The sequence below is a fragment of the Eubalaena glacialis genome, chromosome 3 (genome assembly GCF_028564815.1).
Source record: "Eubalaena glacialis isolate mEubGla1 chromosome 3, mEubGla1.1.hap2.+ XY, whole genome shotgun sequence".
In the NCBI taxonomy this organism is placed as follows: Eukaryota; Metazoa; Chordata; class Mammalia; order Artiodactyla; family Balaenidae; genus Eubalaena; species Eubalaena glacialis.
Genome location: NC_083718.1, coordinates 63,531,316 through 63,551,874, shown reverse-complemented (window position 1 = coordinate 63,551,874; position 20,559 = coordinate 63,531,316). Strand labels below are relative to the sequence as shown.

Sequence of the window (20,559 nt, the reverse complement as noted above, 5' to 3'; positions counted from 1 at the left end):
CAGTCCTTGAGCAGCTAGGTGGTGCCTAGATCAACCAAGCCCAGGGTGGATTGCTTCATTCTTTTACCCCAGACTGTGAGACAGATATTATATTTTATATGTGCTTTGAAGTGAAAAAATTTGGAAAGCACCACTTTAAGAGTCAGAGAAGAAGAATAGTTGATAAAATCCTTAAGCATCTTGTTATATATAGTAGAACTTTATTATGGCCATTTATGGTTATCTAGATTTATTTATACCACAGGTCACATTACATCCCCTGAAAAATAGAAGCTTACATAGAAAAGGCTTGGGTACCTACACAGAGTGTGAAACAGAATACAGAGTTCAAGCAAGGTTTCAGGAAGTTGGGAGGCAGATTTATATTTCAAAAACATTCACTGAACACCTAATATATGCCAGTAATGTTGCTAGATACTTTTATTACATTAAAGTCTGAGTGACGTGGCTGGAAGACTTTGGAAGAGTCAGACCTAGTTTGATTCTCAGTTCTTATTGAAAATGGGCTGATGGAGGTCATTCTTCCCTAGGGCCCTTCCTTAGAGGGTCAAGGCAGTATCCATATGATCCAGGAATTGTTCAGAGAGCCTGCCCTCTGGCTGGTAGAACCAGTCTCAGTCTAGATCACAATGAGAGTTTACCTGACTGGAAACTCTGTTTCACAAAGGTTTTTCTAGGAGCCTAAGTGAAGAGAACTAAAAATTCTACCCATTCTCCCATACCCCCCAAATCTTGATTTTCTGAGTGGCAGCTAGAAAACAATGCATCTGTGTTCCTTACCATTAACCTCGCAACCTTGCAGCTCCAATCGAAGGGCAGGTTTGTTATAGGATTTAGTTGGAGAGATCCTAATATATCTAGCCACAACAGGTGGGTCAAACTGATTCTCTTTTATTGTAGAGGCATCCGAATTGCCATTAAAATACTAGAGGAAGAGAGGAAAATTTAGTTATATAACAATTCTCTATAAAGTGATTTTATAATAAAATTTTCATCCAATTTAATATTGTAATATTAAGTTTTCATGTAGCCTGAATCAAATTAATTTGGTCTTAAAAGATAACTGGGAATACTTCCACTTCAGGAAGATGGTATACTTTGCCATATTCCTCCTGCTAAGTACAACTGAAAACATAAAAAGACTCTGAAAGGTGGAGAAAAGGCAGACTGGCTAGGGTTCTCAGGACCCAAGGAACAACACAGTGGTGAGTCCCCTGGGTTTTCTTTTTACTGCATATACAGACTTATAAGTAAAGAAGCCAGGAACCAGGAAACACGAATAGGTGCAGACAAAAAAAAGCCAGCAAAAGCCTTCTTTCTCTAGCCTCAGGACCAGAAAAGAGCAGTCTAGCAAGACAGAAAACTTTTAGATAACAATTATTCTACTTCAAGCCAAACATCATAGAATAGAAAACACTGTGGCCCCTTTCCTACCCACAGCAGCAAAGGCCAACTGGGGAGCCTAGACTTCCATGCTCATGAGACTGTAAGGAGGCACCCCAACACCCTGACTGGGGTTGTGTCAGAGAAAGCCAAATAGAGACCCAGGTTCTTCATCTCTTCCAACTTCTAATAAGGCTCCCACTCCTGCAGTGTCAGTGGATACCATCCCATCCCCACCCAGCAGCAAAGAGGAGGGGTTCCAGCTCAGGTGTCAACAGAGGAGGCCAAGTAGGGAATGGACTTTGACCTCTACCTGGCAGTAAAGAGGCTGTGCCCCATCCCATTTCCCTGCCAGAACAGTGTCAGGAAGAGCCAACTAAAACAAAAGAGCGGATATCAGTAATACTGAAAACAGAAAAGCAATAGATAACAGCAATGAAACAAAGGGCCAGTTATTTGAAAAGATTTTTAAAAATTGGCAAATCTCTAGCAAGACTGACAAAGCAAAAAAGAAGAGATGCAAATTACCAATATCATAAATGCAATAGGCAATATCACTACAGACCCTGCAGACATCAAAAGGATAATAAGAGAATACTACAAACAACCCTTACACATAAATTTAACAACTTAGAGGAAATGGACCAATTGACTGAAAAAACACAAACTATCCAAATTCACCCAATATGAAATAGATAATTTGAAGGGCCTGTAACTATTAAAGAAATTGAATTTGTAATTTTAAAATTCCCATAAAACAAATCTCCAGGTCCACCTGGTTTTGCTGGTGAATTATACCAAGTGTTTAAAGAATTAACACCAATACTAGATTATCTCTTCCAGAAAACAGAATAGAAGAGCACACTACCTAATTTATTTTATAAAGCTAGTATTACTCTGATATTAAAACAAAAAAGACAGTATAAACAAATAAAACTATACACAAATATCCCTCATGAACACAGATGCAAAAATCTTTAAGCTATGGAGTTTAACTGTAATTTGTGTACTGTCTCCAATACTGATTGGTAAGAACCATAATTTAAGATTTTCATGATCTATTCTAAGGTATAGTGCAAATAATTTATTATTAGATATAGCTAAATGATAATATAGAAGATAGTAACATAGTAAATGATTTACAGAAAAAATGAAACTGATTCAAGGTTACCAGTGTAATAATGGTGGACTGACTCCTTGCATTCAGGTAGCTTTCTTTGGAGAGGGGGGTGAGAGAGAAGGGGAAGAATTAGGGCTGGTATAATTGGGTCATTGGGAATAAACTGGCTGAGCCCCTGGACAATCCAACAGGGGAAAGTCACTCCTCAGGCATGGCAGCAAAAAAAATAATGTGAGAATCACACTGCCTCAGAGCATTACTGGTATTAACACTACTATTTCCTTCAGTTACACTGAAATAAAGAACAAAATAAAATGTAAGAGTTAGTAAAATCAAAACTCTTGGTGGCCAATTTTTAGCATGAGCTCTTGAAGGCACAAGACCAGATATTCTACCCTACTGCATATCATCTGCCAATCTGAGAAGTCTGGGTATTTAGTTTGATTATAAAGAGATTTTTTTTTCAAGTTTTATGAAGTTTTGAAATTTCAGAAGTCAAGCTTATCCCTCCAATTTGTAATATATAGACACGTCATTTTACCACCTTCCTCCATAAGACACTAAGAAAGCCATTTGTATTTATAACACCCAGAAAGGTATTTTTAAAAGAGATATAGTAACCCTAGGCTCAGGAAGAAACAACAGTGCACACAGACCATCACGTTCCTAGTGCTGTTCCCTTTGAAGATCCGCCAGTTTGTCCGGTCAGAGCTGTAAGCCACAAAGAACTCGGTGGTGTAGTAAGACTTCAGGTAGTGTTTGGCACCTTGGGTCTGGATCCCTGTGAACAGGACTTCCCTTTGCATGTCTACCTGCAATATAGAAAAGCCACTAAGCAGAACCATCCTTGTCAACAAGTCACACACTGCCTTAATTCATTGTACAACTAACCTTCTTTAGAAAATAGAACCAACACCTAACAAACTAATAAAATGGCTAGGGGCAATCCGTATTTGAGCACAGGGTACCTGAACTTGAATCCAAACTCAACCACTAACTAGTGTATGTGACATTGGGAAGTTAGTTAAGCCCTCTGTGCATTAGGTTTTTTTTACCTGTAAAATGGGATATTACTAGAAATAACCTCATAGGGTTCATTTTGAGTATGCAAAGTACTTAGAATGGTGCCTAGCACCTAGTAATTGTCATTTCCCCTAACAACATTGCAAGAACAGCAAGAAGAAATTATTAAATCACTGTCATTTTTATTATTACAGGGAATCCCCTGGAAGTCCAGTGGTTAAGACTCTGCACTTGCTCTACTGAGGGCCTGGGTTCAATCCCTGGTCAGGGAACTAATATCCCACAAGCCACGTAGCACTGCCAAAAAACAAAAACAAAACACCCCACATTTTTACTATTACAGTAGCAGTAAATATTATCAGGTTAATAAGATATACCTGGATCCAAGGCTTAGGGTTAAATTCTGTTGAAAGTTTTTCTGCGATCCAAGCATTATATGATCCACCATTGTTTAGTCTTGCTAATTTGGGTTCCCAATAACCTAAATCCAAAGGAAGAAAAAAATTTATTCTGAATTAAAAAAAAAACAAACAAAAAACACCATACAGCTAGCAATTTCTCAAGTGAGTTTAGTCCCAGTGGAAAACCAGATTCCTAAAGGAACTTCTGTTGCAATTAGGAGACCAGGTAGTTGACACGGGCCTCAGCTACTAAGTCAGTCCCTGATGACGAAATCTTGGTTTCAGGCCTGTGCTTGGACAGCTGTCAACTACCACCCACCCCCTTTCTTGCATATAGGTCATATTTATTTTTTCTCAGTTATGTTGATGTGGTTTCTGCCTAGTGTGCCTGCCTAACAGAAAGACATGGGAGGAATTTATGGGAGCCTCATGATCCCTTACAATTGACCTTTTGATGTTGGGAAGAGTTTGAGGCAGAGAGAGGAAACTTAGGAGGAGTTCCTGACACACAGTGGGTGAACAAAAAATTTCTTGAACAGATGCATGGTTGATGCAGCAAAGGGCTCTGTTAATGGGGACTGTAATACCTGGCCTATAAGACCCTGTGAATCTGGCTAGAATATTACACGGGTTAGTTCCATTGACATCTTACATTCTACAAAAAACAGAGTAATGAGTAATTTCTGCTTAGAAAATACATATAACAAAGTAAAATTTCCACGGTTAGAGATTATACCTCTAGTGGGTCAGTAATTAGATATTTTACTGCTGTTTTACTATGTTGTGGTAGAGAAAAGCCTAGAGAGGAGCAATGGCCCATGGATTCAATAGGCAGCGTTGTCATGTACAGTTTTGCAGGCCGTATACAGCACAATTGTAGGAGGTGCCTTTTACAGGCTATGATGCTACTACTTACCCCAAAACTCAGAAGCCTTGATCTGTGAATCAGCTATGAGACCAGTGCTTAGTCCCATTGGCATTTTACAGTCTACAAAAAAATAGAACAATGAATAATTTTTGCTTAGAAAGTACATATAATAAAGTAAAATCTCTATGGCTATAGATTATACCTCTAGTGGGTCAGTAATTAGATGTTTTCACCTACCTGTGTGGCACTGACTTAAATATGTCTGACCATAAAATCGTAAATGTACTAGCAAGAACTGGTACTTTAACAGAAATTAAAATTAGTGACGCCCTAGTGGAAAACAACTTATCCTGAAGTGCAAATACTTTTTAAATTAATTTCCATCTGTTTGTATCTTAAAATAAGCCATTTTACAATATTAAGTACTATCCCTCATAAGACTGTGTTCTCAAAAGTTGAGCTGAAAGTTACAATGTTATTTATATACTGATCAAAGAAGGGAATACTAGCCACTGAACTATCTGGATGTTGACACAGTGCTTGGTACTCAACAGGTGCTTAATAAGTGCTGGCTTGCTGGCTGGCTGGCTGGTTGGATGGACAGACGGATGGACAGATGGAAACTGTGTTTCTCGAATACTGAAATGCCAAGTTCAGTGACTATCTCAGTCACAGCTGAATTCCTGGTTTCTCTCCCCTCCTCTACTCCGGGAGTCTGGAGAATTTCTTACGTTCACTTCCCCATGGGTCACAAATCATGAAGGAGGATGCTTTATATTGGTTCCTCAAATGAGAGGAATGCCTTTGGTTTGAACCATTTGGCTTAAAACTGATGTTTGCAGTATAGTCAGACTATAGGTCAGAATAAAAGAAATTACTGCTACAGATTACGCCTCTGTTATGTCAGAGTTCTCAGAGTTGAATATTTCCAGTCTAAAAATTGGTAATATTCTAGGGACAGGCACTCTCCTGCTAAAAATATAATGTGGCTCTTGGATGATACCTCTGTCTGTGATGAGAAATGGCGTTTGCATCCCTGCTCTCTGGTTTTCTCCAACTTCTGTGTCTAGGAGCCACCAGCCAGGTTTTGATGCCTTCATTTCAAGAGTTTTAAATGAACCTAAAATAGAGAGTAAAGGACAACATTGCATACACAAAGATTAACAGGTTAACATTGGTTGACCACTACCAAAGAATCCTAAAATCCCTGAATTGCAAGTGGTTTAGAATATAGCTTAAGAGTTACCCATTTCTCTTTAGGCAGGACTACAGGTGTAACAAAGAGATCAAAACAAAACAACAGTGACAACACACACACACACTTACTAAAAATAAATTGCCCTGGGACTTTAAAAAATCTCCAACACCCCTTACTAGAAAGAAACTTTCATTTATCTAAATATAATGTTACAAGTTAACCCAAATATAATACAGCTTATCAAAGCAACCTTGAATGATATGTCATTGGGCCTCAAAAATACTGTACATGTTTCCTTTCTCTCTTTTCATTTCTCTAGTTTTTCTTTTTTATCTGAGAAAATTAAAATAAAACATCCTTCCCCCATGTTTCAATTTTTCTATAAAGTTTACATTTTAGAGAGAGATGTACAAAAATTCTTTCAGAAAATCACTGAAAGAATGAGCTTTCTGAAACCTCTGATTATCCATTCTGGTATTTAACATTACCTACCGCCAGTTAATACTTAAATTCTGCTGACTATAATATGTGACCATTTCCTAGATTGTGAGTAAAAAGTAATAGCTGATGGTCATCCTCCTCAAACATGCTAAAAAAGACCTCCAGCCTTCTACTCTCTAATTCAGATATTAGGTATGAAGATTTAGGTGGGCCAGCGAACCCCAGCTTCTCGCAGGCTCATGGAAAGGATGACTGATCTGATAACACTTGGTGAAAAGTTAGGAGTGAGTTTGACCTAATCCTTTCTGCCCCTGATTTTAACAGAGTAGGTCTTTATAGCTTTGTTAATGAGAAACTGGCATGTTTCAAACAAACAAGGACCCTTTTACCCCATCCTTAACTAAATCGGGCCCGTTTGGACTTGGGTGCCTACATCTGAGGCTGATTCACACATCAACCTCCCCACCCAAAGTCCTATCAAGGGACTGCCCTGATTAGCTTCTCAGATAGCATTTATGGAAGGTAGGCTGCTTGTTAAAAATCCTGGGCCCCTGCCCAAGTTCTATCAGATCCAAGTCTCTGAGAGCAAAATCTCTCCTTAGCATCTGCGTCTTAACCAGCTTTGTAAATTTGTATTATGTCCACCGCAGTTTGAGGATCAATGGCATCTAGCACTAACACCTCCACTCACACACCTACGATACACACCTACAAACCATTCACTGGCACATAAAAATCCTTTTTGATGATCGTAGTTTGTTTAAAACGTATCATTATTTTGCATATGAAAAGCTTTACATACCTTTATTTTTCTTTAGCTTTTATAATCATTTAAAAATATATTTTTCCCCTCATGAGTCAGTTTAAGATTCAGATTCCTACAGTCACTTGCCTAAAGATATCAGGGTGATAGAGGGAGCAGTAGAATTCAAGAACCCCGAAATCCTGGTAAGTTTCTGATCTCCGCGCAACAGAAAGCTTTAGCTGCCTGAACCTCGTGGGATTCATTTTGTGATCTGCTTTAGACCTGGCCTGCGTGACACATCACGGCTTGGAAGAATCTGCACTAGACAGAGCATCTCTGTAGAAGAAAGTTGGGCTGCACATTTAGTCTGTGTGGTGCTACAAACAGTGCGGACATTTAGCTGACTCTTCTGTATTCTGCATGCAGGTTTAGAATATGGCTTTGCCCAGGATCCATGCCAGAGCCCATGCTTTAACCCCTTTGGAAGGAGAGGCACAAGGAGGGAACGAGGAAGAGTTACAGATGCTAAGATTGTCTGCTCTCGCCATTTTGTCACAGGGACCTCTTTTCATTGCCGAGATCTTTACCAGGCAGAAGAGGCCAGACCCCTAACTGGTGCTGTTGAGTGCCATTTTCCAGCAGGGTCTGGCCATGAAAGTGAACCACATGAATGTCCCGGGAGCCGCCTATGTTCAGCAGGTGCAACCTCACCCACTCTTGCTCGTACATTCTCAGGCCAGGCAAGTTGTAGATCATCCCATTAATGGCTGTAAGGACAGAGAGTTGCAATCAATCAAAAATCTGTGTACATCAGGAAAGAGGAAATATGAGGCCTCCTGCTCACCACCCATCTTCTTTATTACTCTGCATGCCCAATCCCACCCAAACATAGTAAGGGGCCCCCTATATGTCATAATATCAGTAAGAGGCTGAAACAGAGCCACCTTTTCCTTCTCACACCAGGCTACTGCAGAAGTGTGGGTGAGTACCCTTTCCAAACAGTTTATCACTCTTTTCCCCAGATTTACACTTTTCCTGTTCTGTGCTTTATCCATTTGTTCTTTATATTTATAGTATGAATTTTCCTAGGCTACGAAAAGGGTAGACTAATATGGGCAGATAAGTGAACTCTAGTCTTTAGAGGAAAGAGGGTAAGTGAGGGGATATGCAGTGTATCACCCTAAGGCCTCCTAAACTCAGAGATAGTTCCAGGCAAAATTAAGAAGTCGATCTTTTTTTTTTTTTTTTTTAATTAGTTTATTTATTTATTTATTTTTGGCTGCATTGGGTCTTCGTTGTTGGGTCTTCGTTGCTGCACGCGGGCTTTCTCTTAGTTGTGGCGAGCAGGGGCTACTCTTCGTTGTGGTGCGTGGGCTTCTCATTGCAGTGTCTTCTCTTGTTGCAGAGCTCGGGCTCTAGGCATGCAGGCTTCAGTAGTTGTGGCATGCAGGCTCAGTAGTTGTGGCACATGGGCTTAGTTGCTCCGCGGCATGGGGGATCTTCCCGGACCAGGGCTCGAATCCGTGTCCCCTGCATTGGCAGGCGGATTCTTAACCACTGCACCACCAGGGAAGCCCAGGAAGTTGGTCTTTATCTTCGTTGTACCCACCAGCCTTAGACATTCATGTTTATTCTCTCGTTTGTCTGATTGCTCCTCTGCCCCCTTCCTAGCTTGGATGTCTAGGGTTCTCAGACTTTATCAACTCTCTCCTTACTGAAATATGTGTTTTTTAAGCATCTGATAAACTTGATCACCTTAAAAAATGAATACATACAAAATTTTAATGATAAAGCTTAATGCTACCACGCACTTAATTGGGACTGAAGTGAGGGAAGTTTTGGTGGTGGTGGTGGCTGTTGTTTATTCTTCTAAAGTTAAAGGAACTACTGTGGAATTTCTGGAGCCAGGAAAGTGAATTTTTGGAGGGAGAAGAGTTGAGATCATTTTGGCGCTCTTAAAATTATATCAGGTATGAAAGCGCCTGTCTACATACTCATAACACCAGCCTCACCTCCTCATCTTAGTTTCTGTGTAAGAAATAGATCTCCTAAAAGTAAAAGGTATCTCCAGTGGTTATTAGGTCAGCACTGCTAAACCATTACATCAGGATACAAAAGTGAAGACGCTCAACAGAGTAGGCACTCAGTAAACATTTGATAAATTGAGCTGAGTGAATAAAATTCATTCATTTGTTTACTATCCAACACATATTTACTCAATGCATACTGCAGAGGCCAGGCATAGGTGGTCTGCTTATCAAATACCCTGATAAGTTCTACAGTGGAAGATTACCAAATTACAGAGATTTAGACGACAAAACATTTAAAACTAAAACTATACTGGATGCATTTTACACTTTCTTTGAAGAATCAGGAAGCAGGGCCTCGAGGGTACTCAGCAAGTAAAGGGCATAGCTAAGAAATAGGCCTGTCTGATTCTGCAGTCTGTACTTTCCACTAGGTTGAGAGATTTTCAGAGGATGTGCTTCCTACCCCTGAGACCAAGCACCCTGGGCTGAAAGGCCTAGAGACTGTAGGAGAAGAGAAAAGAAAGCTCTGCTTGGAGTCTGTGGGGCAGCTCTCAATTGACTCTATTCTAGACTGCTTAATAGAATTTCTTAACCTTGTGTGATAAGCAGAGTCCAGAGGGTGGGGTTTTGGAGCAGCTTGTAAATCATATTGTTTCCTTTCCTCTACGCCAAAGTGTTTTTACAGGTGAGGTCAGATTGTATTCCACACTTACAGAAGTTTAATAAGGAAAATAAGCTAAAAAAGGGTAGCCTGAGTATATAAATGGGGTGGGAGAGGGAGCATAGACGGACTTAGCCTTGATGACTGGCTGGGGAGAGGAGGTGGCAGTGAACTGGATATTGCTTATAATGTCTTTCTTTTTTTTTTTTTTTTTAATTCCTGAAACAATAGCAGCTTTCTTCTTTCCTATTACACTGAATGACGGACCCATCACCCAAAGCACAGGACCTTCCTGATCAGAAATCTCATAGAAATCACCTCCATTTATCAAACTCTGAAAACAGGGTCTTCATTTGTTTTCTGATCCCTAAGTCATTCTATTTGTTGTTCACCAAATCCTAAATTCTGCCTTTCTCTAAAACTGTAGTTCTGTTGCCAATTTACAGACGAAGTTCCTGAATGGATTTCAGAGTAGATATGCTTTCCCCTCTTTTCCCACCCAAATGCTCTCTTGGCACTCTTCTTCCATTAGCTGGCTACACAGTTTCCTGTATCGTTTTCTCCACATATGCTTTGGGTGCCACCTGGGAACTGCTGAGAGCTACAAATATTACAGTCATTCTTATTTTGAAAGTACGTGTGGGCGATCACTTCTACATAAATAATTGATCCTTTAGAGATCAATAAACAGTTCTATTAACTGTTTAAATTGCAGAATAATGCTAATTCCTTTCCAATTTATGTTACCAACTAAAGCACCCTGGCTTTTTTGTTGGTTTGCTTGGGTTGGTTTTGTAGCAGCCTTGTGCGCTATCTTTTAGATTTCAGATTTTGGTATACTCTCTTTCACCTGCAGTGTCACCTGCCAGGTTACATCAGCCCTCGTAGACATTTAAGGACCTGGTGTCAGAGCTCCTGGTTCCACAGAAGCATCTCATGTCTAATTTTGGGAAGACCTATGGGCAGGAATCACTATCACCCAATGATTAGGTTCAGAGACTAGATCAAAGTCAGAGGAAAATACCATGAAACTCATGGGAGTTTTTTACTTCTGAGGATGTGCGTCTCCAAGACCTCGTGGGCTTCTTTTCATAGTACCAGCTCTTCTTTTCATCAAAGACCATAAAAAGTAGGACAAATTCTCTCATGTCCACAGGCATGTTGGTCTCCTTATGAAGTGTTCCTTTTCGGCAGATCAGAAGGGGTCCTATCAAGCCTGAATGGATATCTTTTTCCTGGAAGACAGTAAGAGCAAATTGCACGTATGATCTCTTTCTCAAGATTTTCTTTGCCCTTCTGACAATCACTGATCATATTGAAAAGGAGACCTTCTCAGAGGCTCTGAATTTGAAGATTATAAATGAATAGCTTAATAAGCCTGGATAGTAATCATCTAATTCTGTGATGTTCACAGCCCCTTCCTCTGATTAATCCTTTGTTTCGACATGGTAGTCATGATAATAATGATGATAATAATAGTGATACTATTATAAATACTATTTATTGAGCAACTACTATGTTCAATATTTTGCCTATAGTATCTTATTTAATTCTGACGACAATCCTATATGGTTAAAAATAAATTCATTTATTGAACAAATATTACCAGGTGCTTACTATACATGCTATATACTGTTATCTCATTTTTAACTTTGGAAACTGAGGCTGAGAGAGCTCAAGTAACTTTCCTAGGGCTACACAGTCAGTGACAGGATAGGAATTGAAATCTAAGTCTATGCTCTCTACCATGCTCAAAATGAGGGAGTCTTGATTTTGTAGTTCTTTTATTAAAAAAAAAAAAAAAAAAGAATAAAAAGGCAGAAGAAAGCTAATACTTGTTCAAGGAAATTGCAGATAAACATCTTCTTCTGTAAAGGTAGTCACTCTAACTACGGCCAACTTTTTAAGTATTCCTCATTCCTTTCCACTGAACAAATGCTTCTCACTGTCATCTGAAGATCTGCATGGAGAGTCCCTGATTACGGTAGCTGTCGACTGTTGACCATGATCCTTACACAATCCTCATGGAAAGACAGATATTTACTAAGAAATAATCGTGACACTTCCATTTGGTGGACTCAGGTTATAAGTTAGGGGAAATGACAAAAATTTTCGACGGCTATGCTTACCTGGTTCACTGCTGAGTAGTAGGCCCAAGCCCGACAGGCGGAGCCAGGATTTTCTGGCCCTGATCGCTCAGTGGCGTGCCATACATATGTATAAGTGCTGTTGGGCTGAACAGCATTGTCTTCCTTAAACCATTCAGGAGAGTCATCTTCATAAGTCTTTCCCTCTGATGATTTTTCATAGGAAAGCCCATGGGCATGAAGAGAATATGGTCTGGATGCTAAGTTTTTAAAACGAACCTAAAAAAAAGAATGATTCACAAATGTATTTAAGTTTAATAAAGCCCAAAAAATGTCAGCATTATGGGTCAAAGTGGATGGCTATTAAATTGAACCTAAGATATACTGAATGCTTAGAATTGCAAAGTAACTTTCGTATATTATTTCATCTAATTTTACAACCATCCTATGAGATAGGGCCTAAGTAGTTTACTCCAGAAACACCAAAACAGGTTTGTTTTTAGGCTCAAAGCAAAAGTATTGACATTATTTACAAATGAAATGATAAAGATAGGTGCTAGAGATTTGAAAATGAATGAGGCTTGGGTTTTACTCACGATAAGGTTTCAACCTACTGGCTAGAGAGAGGTGCACATGTGAATGCAAGTTAAAAATCTGGAGACAAAAGGTGCTATAAACAAAGTATGAATGGGATTAGGTGGGAATGCCTGGGAGGAGCAATTCAGCTGAATGTTTAGGAGAGGTTGCGGGAATTAAAGAAAGTTTCTTAGGAGAAATGGAATTGGCCCGTATAGAATGAACAGGAGCTTAGCAGAGGGAGAAATAAAATTATGAGATCATTTTTTTTTTTCTTGAAGAGTGGCAAGTTACTTGGCAAGCAGTCTTTGAAAAGAAATGTAGATATTTGTTAATTTTGAAAAATAAATAAGTCACCATAGCTCTCTTGCCACTTTCATCTCTACAACCCTCTGGTGCTTGTGGAAATTCCTCTGATGATCTTAGCAATGCTCAAAAGATGACTTACTTGGATAACATCATCCACTTCAGCTCTAATGATAGGACCAAGTATGCCAAGATGCTCTTCATACTCTCCCCGAGGATCAAGTTTGTTAAAAGTGCTATCAAGGTACTTTCGAAAAACTACTTTCTTGTATATGGTGTCCTTTGAAACATCATCAGTGTCTTCACTGAAATGATAATAATAGCATTTGTTTAAAAGAACAAATTAAAGACCATTCAAGAATTTAGGAAATTATCTGTTTCTGAATATAGTATATAGAGAAGATATTTGATAAATATTTGATGAACAAATGAATTAAAATATAAATAACTAAAACCACAAGCCAGTAAATATCCTTCAACTCCCAGCTCATATATCATTTCTTGGTATCTCCTCCTATGATCCTTTAGACTGGGTCAAATCTCTAGCATTCCTTACATTTCTATACTATTACTATAGTATATATAGTAAATCCCTGTAGTATTCTTATAATATTTCTATAGTATATATAGTAAATTATGTATCATTTATTCATGAGATTATCTATTAATATCTGACTCTACCACTAGAGTGAAAGCCCCATGAGGTTAGGGATTGTGCCTAGTTTGCTTATAATTTTTATTTCTAGTGCCTAGCAAGTTATCTGGCACATAGTAAGCAGATATTTATTTAATGTATTAATGAATGACAAATATAATCATATATTAACATAGCAGATTTTAATATCAAAAGCAGACAAAGCCATGTGATGGGACAGTGCCAGGACAGGCAGATGATAAGAGTCAGTTGATTTAGAGGGTCACCCCTGTAAAGGTCACTGGATGGGTGAGTGTTTTATACTCTGAAAGTAGCCACTCTTCCCACATTTGCTTTTGCTAAATCATAGTATTCCTCATGTAGTTCACCAGCTCAGTCTGGAGCTAGAGCACATCATATTTTCCTACTGACTCTTAAATTTCCCAGGAGTCTGGGAAACAGGCCAAAAGCTCATCCCTCAGTCTCACAGTATTTGTTTTACAACATGAGCCATCCACAGAGAATCCCATTCTGCCTTCCTTCTAGCCTTTCTACCGGATTAACCCCGTTCTTCCAGACTCTAAGCATAACATACAGTCTCACAGAACACATGGGGAGGAGCAAAACAACTTTGCCATAAAAATGGGTTGCATATCTGGAATGGGACATAGGATTTTGAAGGAACTAGTTCCATCCCTTTACACTCTGGAAAACCTTATTCCCTCAGTAACTTGCTGAGAAATCCCTAGATAAACTATTTATTCTCATATAGTAATGGGTGCAACATCTAAATAGGAAGTCATGAGAGAAAGTCTCTTAAACTAACAGAATTCTAATATGGAAATGTCAGGCATCAGATTAATGAAATAATTTCTGTAAGTCACACCATGCATTGTGTTTGCTTACTCTAGTTGCACTTTGGTTTTAACTTTAGTAGTGTAACAGTTAGCTTTTGCAAAAGCTGTGGGCTATATCTGGACACTTTACACATGGTCCCCATGATATCCCTGAGAATCTGTAGTTGCTTCTCGTCCCCCTTTCTCTCCTTTCTCTATATTGTCATCCCAGAATATAGAACCAGACCAATATGGCTTTCCACACTTGAGCAAAATTAAATTAAAAATTATCTTTTAAAAATGCATGTGGCTCCTTTAAAAGCTCTCTGTTGTAAGTCAGGCCACTTACAAAATTGCATCAACTCCTTCAACTCTATGGTTGAAGAGTGGCTGGAACCCTAAAATGTTAGAGCTGCAGCAGATCTTGGGGGCCACTTGGTGTAACTCCTTCATTAAAAAGACTGCAAGTAACAAGGTTCAGGAAAGGAACTGACATATTCCAGTAAACTAGGAATGGCTTAAAGCTTTTGAAGGGTTTCTCATTGCTCTTTGAAAAACATCAAAATTCTTCCCAGGGCTCACAAAGTCTAGTGGCATCTGATCTCTGCAGAGCTACCCAAACACTTTCTTAGCACCCACCCTCTTCTTGAGTTCCAGCTACACAGGTCTTCAGCTTCAGGGCTTCCTCCTTCCTCAGGGCCTTCATCATGCTGTTCTCTCTGTCTAGAATGCTCTGCCCTCTCTACCTCCTGTTCATCTTCAGATCTCAGCTCAAATGCCGCTTCTCCAGAGTCAGACTCCCCAGTTCTCATATCTCCATATATCACCTTTCCTTATTGGTCTTTATCATGGTTAATTTTTACACTTATTTATGTGAGCACTTGGTTCATATCTTCCTGCCCAACTAGACATAAGTTCCATCAGGGCAGGAGTCCTGTGTTTATATTCTCTTTTATAGTCTCAGCACTTAGCACAATGCCTAGGAGAGAATAAGTACTCATTAAAGAGTTATTGACTGAGTGAGCCTATAAACCAAGTTAAAACAAAAGTTTAAATCAAGATAAGTCATTATGTAGTGAATGGCTCAGTTGAGGGTATAAACTTCCTTTTTGTTTCTAAGCTACTTTATACCCTTGGCCTCTGCTACTGGAATCTTATGGAATTGAATTAATCTTCACCAAGATGCTATATACTTTATATTGATCAGTAAACAATTTAAAATGTTTTTGTTAAATAAGTAATTGCAAAAGGAGATTTCTACATCACAAATTTGGATTTGAAGCCAACTTCAATGAAATCATATTGATTAGCCTATAGCTATGGATAGGTTGGGCTCTGCATTGGAGCAAGAAGAGGGGGTAGGAACGTGTGTGATGAGAAGAGAAGAGAGAGGAGGGGGCTAATTTAACTACAAAATATCATAGACTTCTTAGAGTGATTGCTCTTATATTGTCCAGATGTCACCTAAAGTAGAGAAGCTGATCTTGGAGTTGACAAAGGAAACAGTATAGGCCAAGTTGCAATAGGGGAACTAAATGATACTTAACTAAGTTACACTTAGTATAATTTGCCCAGAATCATCTCCTTAGACTGCTGTAATTACTTTTTTTAGCAGTAGTGGAAAAGTGAGAATATAAAAGGAGAGAACTGGCCAAACCTTTGTGCAAATTTTGAATAATCCCAGGATAGTTCTTCAGCAGCAATGTAATAATTTTTTCTGTTTCCATTGTTGCTGCGAAGGTACCATGCTGCAATGTTGTCAGGATTTCTGGAGGAGTTGATGTCTGTCCTAAGATCAGTTTGGTAAGGGTCATCATAGGCCACAAAATCAAATTCACCAAAGTCTTCTTCACTGCTCTCTTCCTTCTGCCTTGGAATAATTTCAATGTAATCTCCATCATCTCTACTGAGGCCTACTATGACCAGTGGATTAAATTCTCTTGGTATAGAAGTGTTATTTAGTGGAGAGTGTGGTGGAGGAGATGGCATCTGACCAAGATCTGCATAAGGGAAAGTCTGACCAAATTCTGGGAGAGGCAATGACTGGCTAGATTCAGAAGTGTGGGATGTCTGATCGAGATCTAGAGGAGGTGATGTCTGCCTAAGATCAAGAGGAAGGGATGTCTGACTGATGTCTGGAGAGAGAGTTGCCTGGTTGAGGTCTGAGGAAAGTGACATCTGACTGAGGTTTGGGGGAAGAGTCGTCTGGCTAAGGTCTGGAGAAAGGGTTGTCTGGCTGATGTCTGGAGAGAGAGCCTGGCTGAGGTCTGGGGAAAGCGTTGTCTGGCTGAGGTCTGGAGAGAGCGTCTGCTGGCCAGGGTCTGGAGAAAGGGTTGTCTGGCTGAGGTCTGGAGAGAGAGTCTCCTGGCCAAGGTCTGGGGAAAGGGCCATCTGGCTGAGGTCTGGAGAGAGAGTCTCCTGGCTAAGGTCTGGGAAAAGTGTTGTCTGGCTGAGGTCTGGAGAGAGAGTCTCCTGGCTGAGGTCTGGAGAGAAAGTCTGGCTGAGGTCTGGGGAAAGTGTTGTCTGGCTGAGGTCTGGAGAGAGAGTCTCCTGGCTAAGGTCTGGGGAAAGGGCCATCTGGTTGAGGTCTGGAGAGAGAGTCTCCTGGCTAAGGTCTGGGGAAAGTGTTGTCTGGCTGAGGTCTGGAGAGAGAGTCTCCTGGCTGAGGTCTGGAGAGAGAGTCTCCTGGCTGAGGTCTGGAGAGAAAGTCTGGCTGAGGTCTGGGGAAAGTGTTGTCTGGCTGAGGTCTGGAGAGAGAGTCTCCTGGCTGAGGTCTGGAGAGAAAGTCTGGCTGAGGTCTGGGGAAAGTGTTGTCTGGCTGAGGTCTGGAGAGAGAGTCTCCTGGCTAAGGTCTGGGGAAAGGGCCGTCTGGCTGAGGTCTGGAGAGAGAGTCTCCTGGCCAGGGTCTGGAGAAAGGGTTGTCTGGCTGAGATCTGGATAGAGGGATGGCTGACTGAGGTCTAGAGAGGTGGTTGTCTGCCAGACTTCAAGTTCCAAGGAAGGGAACGTTTGACTAACATCAGTAGGGAAGGCCTTGTTTCTTAGGTCATAGTCGGGTATCTGGCTGGGCTCTGGAGGAGGAGATCTGTGACTGGTGACTGTAGTGGAGTGCGTTGGATCAGAGTCTTGAATAGGGAATGTTTGATAGTGTTCTTCTGGGCTCACTGTCTGATAAAGATCTGGAGGGGAGCTTGTCTGACTGGTGTCATTTGGGGAGTTTTGATCACCATCAGGAAGTGAGGCTATGAGGCTAAGGTTCATAGAGGGGAATGTCTGATTGAGGTCTGCGGGAAGAGATGTTTCATTGGATGTATGGAGTAACAATGAATGATTATGTCTCCCGTCTGAAAATGGGGTGTTGGCCTCTACTCTCAGTGGGTGAAAACTCCTTGGAGATAGAGGAACATGGTGTGCAGGCTTCTCTTCCTTTTTCTTTCTTCGTGTCCTAATTAAAAAAAGGCCTTTCTTCAATCTACTATTTCCTCCATCTTGTCTTCCTTGTAGAGGTTTACGTCTAGTTACAAAAAATGTTGGGTGGCCACTCTGCTTTCCATGCTTGTTTTTAAAAGGGATGTTTTTTCCCCAAGTCCTTGAGTCATTCTGGGGGCTGTTTGGCAGCTTATTAACAGCCTTGTCTTCATAAGCATCTTGGATTATTTCATAACTGCCTTTCTCAGAAACCAAATGCCATTCCCCATTCAGAATCTTAGATGGATCCTTTTGTTGTAAGAGTAACAGGTCACTGGGAAGGTTCTCCCAGGGCCCTATTCTGGAAGAAGAAGAGTTGCCTTGGCTTAAATGTCTACCAGTTTTATGTGCTGGGAATTCCATCTGGGAGAACCTATGCTTTGTTGCTCGGCCTCTTCCTGCCTTGAATCTTTTACGTTTAGCATGTTCTTGATTTCTGAATTCTTCTGTACCAAATGCAAGCAGGCTTATCCCTGTGACATCTGAGTATAGAGGATCTTCCGTAGGGTCTTCAGAATAGGGGCTGGAATGCTCTGCTGTGGGAGGGTTGAGAACTGAGTTCTTATCTAAGCTGGTGTGTTCCAGCGGGGGACCAGCTGTGGTGGCTTCTGGGTGAGGAAGAATTTTCAGAGGTTGTGCAAAGTTATTGGCAATAAGCCTGCTAATGTTACCTGGGGAAGAAGAATTTGAACCAACAGTTCTGTTGGTACTTGGAGGAATGAATTCAGAGTTGTTCTCCAGAGCCAGGGCGGTAAGATTGAACTCATCTTTCTCCTGAGTCGATGATGAATTTCTGAATGACCTGATTCCTAATGATAAAGCCAGTGTGTTCTGGTAATCATAGTCAGCATCATTATTTTTATCTTTGATTTCTGAAGAATCACGCATTTTCCTTGTAGTTATGGATGTAGATCTTGAAGGTTCGTATATAATCTCGTATGAGTCATCATCATAATCCCGGATACACTTGACATCCCTGAATCTCAGCCACAGTTTTTTGCTTCTTGGATTGGAATTCATGGTAGTTAACATCCAAGTTCCTACAAAATAGAGACAGAGAGAACAGAGAGCTCTGAGTACAGAAAAAGATATAAAAACGCTATGGTCCATTGTGGCAGATAATTTCCAGTGAACTTTCATCAGGGATACTGTGGTCTGTGGACCACAACTCATCTGTGAACTGTTGGTTACTGTTCCACAGTGACATAAGGAAAGAAATCGAGAGGAAAGTGTATAGGAAACCTTTTAGCAATTTGACATTTCTATGACATCCAATCATGTGATCAGCATACTTATCTCATTTAACAGAATATAGACCCAAAGTATTGGTCAGTGAAAATTAGGGAGAAAAAAACTTTCAGCACAGATAGTTTGAGAGTCACTATTTTAGAATATATTTTTAAAGGGATGAGTCAAGAATGAAATGGACTTTGAATATCATAAGCATCTTGTGAGTTGCACATTTTGTCAGAGAGCTGGAGTTAGGGGGAAGATGATGATGTTTACCCCCACAAATAAGAGACATATAGATATTTCTAAGTAATAAATAATCCAGGTGGGCCTAGGGCAGTTCTGAGTTTCTTTGAAATGGTATGATTTGCTGGCACACTGAAGATTTCCTGGAAAGTCTTCAATAGTTACCACATGTTGATTGTCTACTGAGTCCTAGGCACTTGGCACGTATAACAATTAATGGTCAAAGCAACTCTGTAAGGTGTTATTATTCTGTTTTTTAGATGAATAAACTGAGGCTCAGTGAGGTGGAGTAATTTGTCCAAGGCTACACAGATATCAAGTGGCAAAGCAGGATTTGAACCCAGGTCTGATGAATTCCAAAGCCCATGTGCTTTCCATGACACTGCTGTCTCTGAAGCCAGCCTCTAAGGCACTATATCGGGTGATCACTAACCCTAGGGTGGGATGGCTGTCTTATAAAGCTGAAAAAGGCATTTTGATAAAAGAAATGCTCTTTTGTGGCTGAATGCTCACGCTTTCTCCTCAAAGTCATGCCTTATCTTTTTACTGTTGTATCTTTACTTCTCACTTAGTGCAGAAAAGGATAAATGGAACGCACATTAAAGGACTGGACCCATTTAAGTAATTAATTCCCCAAACAGAAATCATGAGTAGTACTGAAAAGAAAGCCTGCAAGGGATCAGAGAGAGAAGCCCAGGAACCATGGTAGTCTGGAGAGCTGCAGCAGACTGGGTAGATCAGAGAGTCCCCTTTAAGAGTCCAAGCTCTTACCAACATTATCCATTGTGACGGTCACAGATTCCCCACACATGGGGAAGAGGGTCAAGGTGTCCTCGTGTTTCTTTCCATAGATGAATGAGTGCCCAGTGAAGTGAATGGTCAAAATGTCATTCTGGGTTCCCATACTACAGAAGTGCCACTGGACGGTGTCATCAAAGCAGAATCCTAGTGTGGGTATGCTCTCAGGCACATAGCCATTGATAGCTGAAAGAGTGAAATTTGTTGAAACATCAGGCCTATGCCAACAAAAGGGAATGTGTCTAATTATACTTATGGTAAATATCCCAATGGTAATTTGGTTGCATCTAAGCAGTGATTATCTGAGATAAGCTTTACCAAATCTAACGTGTAACTGGAAGAAGATCAAACTCAGACTTTTCAAATGAGAGCTTATTCTCCTAAGTTAGCCAAGGGAGAAATGTCAGGATAAAGACAAAGCCTTTTCATTCACATTGATTTATTTATTCATTTGTTAAGTGTATGTTAAATATTTTGTACTCTAGGTTCTGCTTTTAAAGATATTCCG

General features: G+C 40.2%; 1 protein-coding gene across 1 annotated transcript in view; it reads right to left on the bottom strand.

Moving 5' to 3' along the window:
* The window catches only part of F5 (coagulation factor V), an 83,298-nt gene that overhangs the window by 6,980 nt on the left and 55,759 nt on the right, over positions 1-20,559 (bottom strand). The window contains exons 12-22 of the mRNA XM_061183123.1: positions 20,025-20,237; positions 15,967-18,817; positions 12,982-13,144; positions 12,000-12,236; positions 10,895-11,105; positions 7,767-7,946; positions 5,799-5,915; positions 4,844-4,915; positions 3,904-4,007; positions 3,160-3,315; positions 781-925 (exon numbers count right to left, since the gene is read on the bottom strand). Of these exons, the coding sequence (XP_061039106.1) occupies positions 781-925; positions 3,160-3,315; positions 3,904-4,007; positions 4,844-4,915; positions 5,799-5,915; positions 7,767-7,946; positions 10,895-11,105; positions 12,000-12,236; positions 12,982-13,144; positions 15,967-18,817; positions 20,025-20,237 (4,449 nt within the window). The remainder of the gene's footprint in view (positions 1-780; positions 926-3,159; positions 3,316-3,903; positions 4,008-4,843; positions 4,916-5,798; positions 5,916-7,766; positions 7,947-10,894; positions 11,106-11,999; positions 12,237-12,981; positions 13,145-15,966; positions 18,818-20,024; positions 20,238-20,559) is intronic.